Genomic DNA, 10,104 nt, shown 5'->3' with positions numbered 1-10,104 from the left:
TTTCCCTTTCATCAGTACTGTATGTTGGAATTCAAACTGTGTCCTTTTTGTGAGTCATTGTGATCTTGAAAAGGCTGTATGCCTCAGAGGCAGAAAAATGTTGGATGGAAATACCTGATTACCTCCGTCTGTTGCATAGTTCTGTAGCTCTTGCGCTCATCAGCTGTGACTCTTCTTTCATTAATCAAATCAAACAGCTCTCTGCCTTCACCCAGGGAATAAAGCTCATCCATGAGTGAGGCAGAGCCTCCGTCAGCGCTGCTCGGTGATGCCACAGCAGATACCTGCACAGGCAGCAGCTCCACTCCCCTGGCTGTGCTGCCAGCTGCACGTTCCTGCAGCTCTCCCTGCTTCTTCGCGGGGGCTTTGCTGATTGCCTGATGAGCCAGTTCAGGGGCTAAACCAGCAAAACACTTTGCAAAAACACATGAAAATGTTGCTGCTGGGTTAACTCCCTGAGCCCATTCACCGTGGGATCAAATCAAAGAAAGGGATGGGAGCACGCAGCTTAGCTGTGTTGCCCAACCATAGGAATCTGCTGGAACCAGCATTCCTCCCAAATTGTGCTCAGAGAAGGAGCTGGCATTCCCTTAATCCCATCTTTCTAAAGCTTGACCTACAGAACAATATGCATTTAAAGGAAAATGTCCAAAATCTTTGCTTCTGGGTGGCTAAGGGCAAGCCGTTTCCATCGTGCCTCCTATTGCAGACTAGGGAGCCCTTTAGCCGCACCCTCGGTTGTCTGGGGGACAGGGGTGACCGTTGTTGGTAGATTTAGAGTGGATCTGAGTACCACACTCCCAGTGTGGTACCAGTGCAACCTCTTTACTCCTAGGACCTGAAGGAATATGTCTCGGTCTAACAGTACTAAATTACATGCTCCCATCCTAAAGCGCTTCCCCTCTGATTCCTCCTGGTTTTACTTTTCCCCTCTCCGTTTTTCCAGATTTGTATGTCTTATGATTGCTCTGTCATCTTCCTTTGGATTTCTTCCATTTGCATTTAGGACAGGACCCAGACATACGGCTAAAAGGCTCAGTCTTTATTTCCTGTTCCACTTCTGCATCTTAGCAGATTTTTCAATCACATCCCAAGTGGTGGCCATCAGCTTTTTGTGTGAGACTTGATACGCAGTGTCCTGGCACAGCATTTGGGTGGGTGACGCCCAGGGCCAGCCTAATCTGCTTCTAACGTCAGCGGATTGCTAGATTCTCCGCTTCGCCTGTGACGGTAATGCCATAGGAGTCACGGATTAAATCTTCTATCTCTGTGTTTGTCTGCACACTTAAAACCCACTCCTGAGCCAAGAGGTCCCAAACAGTCAACAACAACGTCCTTGCCAAAAGCCAGGGATGAGGTCAGACATCACTGGGAGTTGAGCCTCGTTGCACCACGCTGGATTGCGCCCCTGCAAACCTAATTAAATAAATCATTTTTGCTCCCGGAGTCTTTAACTATCCCTCAGCATTAAATGGGAAAATGTTGGGATGGGTGCCACGTTTGTGGGTTGTTTTTTCCCTCCTGTCAGTACCGAAGTTAGAGGATGAGCAAGCGGTGCATTGATTATTGAATTATTTAACAATTCCTCTTGCATCTCTGCCTTTGCTTCAGAAAGCCTTTGTGTGTAGCACGTTACCTTGGCTGACAGCTGATGCCTGATGTGCTATGAGAAATTGGGAAGAGAATCTTATTTTTTTATGAAACAGGAAAATTATTAGGGTTACCGACTACCAGCATGTATGTTTCCTGCACTACGGTTTGTTGTTAAGTAGAAATTCAAGCTTTTTCTTCCTTTCCCACCTTTTCTTGATGCTAGTGGCAACGGCACAGCTAAAGATGAGTGCAAAGAACAGAGATGAGCAGTCCTAATTCTCCCCTGGGTTGCGCAGCTGTGGATCCAGGAGAAGCTCCATTAAACTGAGCAGGGTACACCCATGTAATCGAGAGCCGAACTGAATCAGATAGGTGATATCTAGAGGTGAGATGTGTTTTTAGCAGAGCATACTGCCCAAAGGATTCAGGTAGCTGTTGGAAGTCTGCACTGGCATAATATGCTGTGATGCACCAATACATTTAGATTTCAGTCTGCTCTCTGAATGACATTGAAATTTGGAGTTGGGGGGGAGTGCCTATGTTTGCACTTGTGTCTGTGTGCTCTAAGGATTTTCTGCTTCAAAGACCAGCAGTAAGGAAGAAAAGAACGCAGCTTGGATCTAGCTCTCTGGAAACCTGGGTGTGTGATTGTGCCTGTTTCCAAAAACCAAAAAGCTGCATAAACGGGGTTGTTTTACGTCGGTTGTCAGAGGTATGGCCCACAGACCCCATTTGGCCCACACGGTGCATTGACAGCCATTCTGCAGGGTATCATCTTTCCTATTTTAGAAAAGTAAGCGTCGTGCTGCAGGGAATAATTGGTGGAGCACTACTGACCTGAGTCCACAGGCAGCCTCTGCTAACCCGTGATTTCCCAGATCCTTCAGCAATTGACCTGAATATTAACTCGTAGGGGCCCCCACGCGTAGGAGCCACCTTAGCTAGCTTTGGACACCTGTACCATACATTTCTACCTCCAAACTGTCCTCTTCACACACCCCTTTAGGTCAGTATTATCCGACCTAGTTTAAATACCTGCTTTATGCAGAGGTGACCGTAGAAGCGCCTCTTTCTTTCCCTTGAATGTAGAATAAAATAGAATAGAGTATTTCAGTTGGAAGGGACCTGCAATGATCATCTAGCAAAGATCTGGATGTCTTGCTCAGAGGTGGACACATGCACAGGGTTGGTAGACTCCCACTGGACCTGTTTTACTGAATAACTCAGCTTTTCAGTGATAGCTGCAAATCAACCAGCTCAAGAACACCTCCTCAGCCCTGGCAGTGTCTGGTGCATTTTCTTTGGGTCTGAAAAACAGGCCGGGGCAAAGAAACCCAAGCTGTTTCTTGTTAAATTAGGTTGTTCACCTGCTGTGAGGGTGGTTCCTGCAGGTGGCATTTCCCTTTTTTCTCCAGCAGTGAGGTCCACACCACCACGGTAGCTCTTAATGGGAGCTCAGGTCTCAGCAGCAGCATAAACCTATTGCCGGGGTCACCATCGGTTCCTTAGGATAAGCATTTGCCCCTTACTATGCGTGTGCGCAGAGCGTGTCACAGCAGGACCTTGACCTCAGCTGTGCCTGCTGCTGCAGAGGTATAATAAAACATCAGATCAGGGTCCAGCATGGCTCTTCGGGCTCATACTTCTGTCTCTGCAGTGAAGAGTCTAATGTTACCCCAGGGAGCTGTAATCTAAACCGGATGGCATTGCTGACAGGCTGCCAGCCAGCTAAAGGTTTGTTTTCCTTCATTGTGTCCCTCCCCTTATTGTCCTAAGTGTGTTTATTTGTTTCCCACATAAGGCATAGCACGTTCCCTTAGAAAAAGCATGCTGATATAGGATGCTTAATGCTGTTGCTCTGCCCCTTGATGCATACAGAAGGGAGGCTGATTTCCAAGCCGGGTCATCCCTTCAGAGGGATGGGATTTCCCATTTCCAGGAGGCAGCATGCTCAGGCCATTCAGACAGACAGCCCTGCAAACACCAAGTACCTCTGGCTGACACACGTGACTCTGTCTAACGAGTCCCCAGAAAATCTCCGGCTAGCAGAGGAGCAATGCAAAAAACATGCAGTGGAAATGTGTGAAATTACTGATCTTCAGCAGCCCCAGCGTCAGGGAAAAAGTAAGCACGCTCATGTAATAGGACTGCAGAGACTGGATTCATCCCTCTGGGCTTCCATCTCTACTTTGCTCCAAGGATAACCTAGGGCAAATCATTCCTGTGCTCTGCTCCTTAGTTTACTCCTTGGCAGCACACGGGGATACACAGCCTCAGAAATGCGGTACAGGCTGTAGCTGAGCAATGATCCTAATGTCTGCTCCAGTGCAAAGTGAGATAAATACATCGGCTGCTCTTTCTCAGATCTGCTGCTCCCACACTGCTCCAGTTACCGTGGTATGGCAGCGAGGAAAGGTGTGCTGATGAGCAAAGAGCATCTGTAGGACCCAGCCCAAATCCAAAGAGCCCATCCTATGGGTCCCTTTATATACGTTTATTCAGTCCTTCCTTCCACGTGCATCCTCTCATTGATTATTAGCTTTGTTTGGACATCTATCTTGTACTTTCTAGGGGAGCGAAAATGCAGTCATTTACAGCACTGTGTGCTCAGGTCATGCTGGAGGTAGACACCTCCCATGAGATTGCTACGTTTGATCTGTGTCTCCTTCTCCCTACATTACTACGGCATCTCATGTACATTTTTGCTTGCTCCTTTGGTGGACTGTAGACAACCATCTTATTAATCTCCAACCTGCCTTCTTATCCATGAGACTCGACCTCTTCCTTAAATCACCTGCGCAGCTACAAGAATTAGACACCTTATTGTTTCAGGGCTTTGTAATATGGCTTAAGCCTACAAAGTTATTAATCCATTATCTGTCCCTTGGGCAAGGATTGCCTCACTGTTGTCACTGCTGTTCACTGATGAACAGAAGTATCTCGGTATGAGTTTGATGTACCTGTCATCTATGGTTGTCCTTGGTGACTGTGTCCCATCAAGGGGACCTATGAAGCCTTTGTTCTTCTAGATAACTTTCCACCAAGAATACGTCCTCTGCATCATGGACAAATTGATTCAAAACCCTGTGGAATCAAGGCATCAGTAGAGTTTTGCATTAAAATAGTGATAAATGAGAATGGCATGGAAAGCTTAGCAGCTGCACCACTACCTAGTCATGCATTGCTCTGGTCTGTACAAATGATGCTGAGTTAGATTCAAAATTCCCATGGAAGAGACTTGGGCCCAGCTAGAGTGGTCTTAAACTCTCTAGATGAGCAGAAAAGCCTTTCCTAGATGAAAATGAGAAATCTCAAGTGTATCTAAGATAGAACAGGAAAAAGCAAATCTGGGATGACTGTAAAATGTCTTGTGCTCTTCTGGTTGGGCCAGCAGTCCTGATTAGTCCTTACGAGAACAGTCCTCCCTACATAGAAAGAGAGATTGCAGAAGCGGGTCTGTAGAGCAGTCAGTGTGACCTCATTATCTCCGTGGTCCTCATGTTCAGCACATTTTCATCCACAGCCCAGGTGCTCCTCTCACCTATAGGCACAGAGGCTGTGCTGCTCTGAACACCTTCCACTCAATTATTTAAAAATCAGTTGCTATGGATCTGCTCAAGGCGATCAGTTTAAAGAAAATGCAGATGGCCTCTGGTTTTGAGTTCCCGCTGTGCTTTGGTTAATTTGGTATGTAAAGGTATTACGTTAATTAAATGCCATGTGTTGCATGGGGACTGACTGCATTTGTGGATTAATAAGCACCCGAGTGTGTTCTGTGCTGAAAGTCCTCAAGCTGGCAGACGGTTATTACACTAAGAAAGGAAGGTAATGGAGAGAAGTCACGGGGAAATGAAGAGCTTTCCTATTAATCCTGCAACAGTTTTTCCAGAATGAGCGGTTGCAGTGTCCTTCAAGTCTCCAACCAAGTATCACCCTTTCCTGGAGAGGCTGGAAGAATTTAAGTGAAGAGAAGCAAAGTTATTCAGTTTGCTTTGAGACTCCTGCAGCACCAGTTCTATGGAGCAAGCGTGCTAGCTGGCCAGTGGAGGACCATGGCTGGTGCGTGGAATTTTTTCTGCTAGGAGAAGATCTTTACCAAGAACCATATTGCGAATCGGGTCAGAGGGTGTCCTGCAAGCAGCAGGCAAGGTCACACTGGAGGTCTAAAGCAAACCGGCCACAGCTGTCTAACATTCGTGGTGGAATAAATGTAGAAAGCAGACAGAGGAACAAATACCACTGCAAGATTTTGGAAATGTTGAAGAGGAAGAAAGTAATTTTCATGCAGCCATGCCCTGAGGTGGTGGAAGATCAGGACAGAGACCAGGGCAAATGGACACTACTCCGCAATGTCAACCAGGCCCTGAAGCCCACGACCATTTTAGCGGTAAGATAGGGGGTCCCAAGCTCTGAGCATGGCTGGGAGCTTTCAGGCTACTTTGAAATCGGTCTCGCTGTTTGATGGGATCCCCATATTGCTTGTGCCAGCTTCTCTCACCTTCCTCCCGAGTCTTTGTTCCCCCCCAAGTGCTGCAGCTCCCCTGTGGTGCAACCTTCTTGCTCTTTGCATTTGGAAGCTCCTCCTAAAGACCCTCTTCATGAATTGTGTTGATCTGTGCATGCACCCATTGTGGTCTTTCTTCCTCTTGCACTGTTGTTCGGTTGTCACTGACCCGTAGCTTGTGAGGTCCTGAGGGTCTGCCCCAGAGCGTTTGGAAGGACACTAGCACCCAGCAGCTGCGTTGAGGAGGAAGAGTTGGACCATGTTGATACTGTAAAGTGACTGGAGGTATTTTCACTTCTCCAGTACTCTGTCATGTGTGTTGGAAAATAAACTGCATCAGTCCAGGCATGAGGCAGGTTATGCAACTTATAAGCCAGTCCGCCCGAGCTGGTAAATGCATGAATCACCCCAATTTGCCCTGAAATCCCCAATACATCTGCTGCTTCTTGGGCTGATCCGAAGGTGATTGCATCAGCGAAAGGAGTGTAACCAACTTCCATGGGTTTTATATCAAATTCATTAAAGTCAGGGAAGGAAATAGGTCAGCACTCTTACTAAGTGATGTTATTTTTTAACCCCCAGACCTTTCTGAGCTTACCAGCTTAGCCCATGTTTTTTTAGACTTAGACTTGGGTTTTTTCACCAGTATTAAGAACTGCACTTCAATGTGTTTAGAAAGACCATTTTGAGGGGACGAGCACTCTGTGCACTAGGCAGGCAAAGCACAGGAGTTGTCTTAGTGGTAGTACAGTATTAATTTTCCTTGGGGAGAGCAGACTGCCTTTTTATCTCAGCTGTGTGGTAACAGAACGTATGAAGCAGGTTGCTTTTACAGCTATTCAAAATTAGAGATTTAAAAAAAACCCCAGCATTACAATTCTTGTTTTCTTGATCGAGAGCAATTTTTATGCAGCTGCTGAGGTGTCAGAAGGGCTTTCTGCTGAGCAGGGACTGAGCAACCTGGCTCTTCTCTTGCTGACACCTTGATCAAGTTACTCACCCTGTGCATGAATTTGCCCAGCTATGCAGCGAGGATGACAGTGCTGAACACTCTGAAATGCTTTGAGAGTCTTGGATCAAAGGAGCTAAGAAATAAATATTAATATAAGTGGATTTGTAATGTATCTGTGCATGACTTACTGCATTCATTTGTTGTTTTTTTCCTTTTTAACTGAGTTATGGGATGTGAGGGTAAGGAAGTTAATGAGAAAAAGATCTGAATATTATATTTTTTATGAGCTGGGTAAAGATACTTATGACAGTGCTGTAGCACAAGCCTCTGAGGAAAAAAAAAGCAGCCAAACTAAGGGCTGGATCCTCAGCTCCATGTAAGCACGATGACTTTGTTGATATCCTAGGTGAAACCTAGCAAGCAACTGCCAAGGGTGGAGTCTACCATAAAATGGCTGGGGACTCCTTGTGCATAGTATTTCTTCATGTGTGTGTCCCTGGGTGTAGCCTTACGTCCCTGTGGCACCCACAGGTTAGTATCTCTCAGAAGTCCTGGTGAGCGATGACTTGGGTGGTGAACGTTTCACCATAGAATCATAGAATCATAGAAGCATTAAGGTTGGAAAAGACCTCTAAGATCATCGAGTCCAACCGTCGACCCAACACCACCATGCCCACTAAACCATGTCCCTAAGCGCCTCATCTACACGTCTTTTAAATACTTCCAGGGATGGGGACTCAACCACTTCCCTGGGCAGCCTGTTCCAATGTTTAACCACTCTTTCAGTACAGAAATTTTTCCTCACGTCCAATCTAAACCTCCCCTGGTGCAACTTGAGGCCATTTCCTCTCGTCCTATTGCTTGTTACTTGGGAGAAGAGACCGACCCCACCTCGCTACAACCTCCTTTCAGGTGGTTGTAGAGAGCGATGAGGTCTCCCCTCAGCCTCCTTTTCTCCAGGCTAAACAACCCCAGTTCCCTCAGCCGCTCCTCATAAGACTTGTTCTCCAGACCCCTCACCAGTTTTGTTGCCATGTTTTATATTGCTGGCTGTCTCCAGTTCCCACTGCCCAGAGTGGAGCTGAAGGTTGTTCATCAGCCCGTTGGGTCAAACCAAATCGATAAAGACTCTGTCCACACAAGTGGTCGATAGCGGATGCTCAGGAAAGGGGTTATATCAGAGCACATGCAAAGCGATCCCTCCCATTTTTCACTTTCCCTTCTCCCAGCAGTTTTTCAGGACTTCAAAAGGTAGAGACTGCATTTTCATTGTGCTTAATAGGTACAAGTGGAGCTGGCCCCCCGGGAATGTGGCATTAGGTGGGGTTCACAATATTAAACTCAGATGCCTGAAAAAGTACATTTGCTTGCTTGGTGCAAACAGGCATGACAATAATTTAACTAGGTGGCTCCCAATTTTAGCACTTCTTCACATTGAGATTAGGGGTGGAAAATAATTCTGCCTTGTTCAAAGAGCGTGGGTCATGCTTGGGAGTTTAGTTTTGGGTTATTTTGGGGTTTGCTTTTGTATTGAGGAAAACAGCCTTTTTGCGTTCGAGTAATTTAATATCCACAGAGCTGATGAGCAGATAGTCCCTGCCCAGCAGGACTGACAAGAGGTCTGTAGGATCACCAATGACATGGAGTGAGTGGATAGGGGTCAACTGCTTGCTGTGTCTTCCAAAACGAAAACAAAGAGGTCTCAAATGAAAGAGGTGACACATTTGAAACATGCAAAAAGACACAGCTTTTCATGCTGTTTGTAGCTAAACTCTTCCTCTGAGATTATGGATACTAAAACTTTGCACAGCCTCAGGAAGCAACTGGACATGCTTACAGTAGATAAAATCCACTGAGAAGTATTCAATGCGAAGAGCCCACCTACAAATCACTGTTGCTGGGAGGAGTCCTGAAGAATTATATATGTCTACCCCTCTGGTATATTCTTAACCCTTCTTTAGTCATCCCCTTTTCACCAGTCTCCACGGTAGGGGAATGTATATTTGATAGTGGTTATCTGCAAGGAAAAAATGTGCCACAAGCCTCCAGACAAGGCTTTCCAGAGCTCCAAACCATCACCTAAGCGTGACTTTCTAGGCTTGTACATTGCACAGAGGGAAACCTCTACCTGGGTGGGTTTTTCTGCCTGTATCACTGCTCTGTAACCTGCTTGCTGGATGCAGTCTGTGACCGACGGCCACTCACGAGCTCATGAAACAGAGAGATAGTGCGGTGGGTGTATGCTGTGTGGAGCATGCCCTACTGCTATTACCTTGCAGGATGGTTCCTGAGCATCTGTGAAAAAGGGGTGGTTTGTGGTTTACAAAGAAGTAATTTGACTTGTACCAATGATTTGGGTCCAAACCATCAGCATCTTGCATCCCAGGGGATGCCGAACCTTCTGCAGCTCTGGGTATAACTGTCCTCTCTTTGGTTCCAGGGGGATTATGTGTGGATGGACCTCAAAACTGGACGGGAATTCGATGTCCCCATTGGAGCGGTGGTTAAACTGTGTGACTCTGGACAGATCCAGGTTGTGGATGATGAAGGCAATGTACGTACAAAAGGTTGTGATGACCCTTCTTCAGCTCTATGGGCCTGGCTAGGCCAGGGGTCATAGGGTCATGACAACTGACTTTGTCACGGGCTTCTCATATATCCTTGGAATCAACTGTGCCATTGTTTTCTATTTGTAAGGACAAGATAATGTTGTGTTGCTACTTTTGTAGCGGTACTGGGAGTGAAAAGTTGAGAAGCTTCTTGAGTACAATGATAACAGAGGCCTCCAAAACACATTTAGATAGTGCTTTGAGCAAACCCACCTCGACCTGCTGCTCCTCTGCTGTTATCCAGTCCTTCCTGACCTCCTACCAATACAGGACGTGCCCAAACACTGGTTCTCCTTCGATTTCCCACCTCTACCTCTCTGCAGTGGTGGCTGTTTTAGAGGAAGATCTATATCACAAGCAGAGGGTGACCAGAGGAAGTTCGCTGTCCTTTATAATTTTTTTTCCAGCCTGAGATAATTGTGAATGCTCTCATTCCCTTCAAGGAT

The 10,104-nt window shown here is 46.4% G+C and overlaps 1 protein-coding gene across 1 annotated transcript in view; it reads left to right on the top strand.

The window, feature by feature from the left end:
• The first annotated feature begins 9,504 nt into the window (after window positions 1-9,504).
• Window positions 9,505-10,104, top strand: part of MYO7A (myosin VIIA) — a 73,455-nt gene continuing 72,855 nt past the window's right edge. The window contains exon 1 of the mRNA XM_009321930.1: window positions 9,505-9,603. Within this exon, the coding sequence (XP_009320205.1) occupies window positions 9,505-9,603 (99 nt within the window). The remainder of the gene's footprint in view (window positions 9,604-10,104) is intronic.

This window comes from Pygoscelis adeliae, unplaced genomic scaffold (assembly GCF_000699105.1).
Source record: "Pygoscelis adeliae isolate BGI_AS28 unplaced genomic scaffold, ASM69910v1 Scaffold263, whole genome shotgun sequence".
Taxonomy (NCBI): domain Eukaryota; kingdom Metazoa; phylum Chordata; class Aves; order Sphenisciformes; family Spheniscidae; genus Pygoscelis; species Pygoscelis adeliae.
This window is presented reverse-complemented; position numbering and strand designations above follow the sequence as displayed.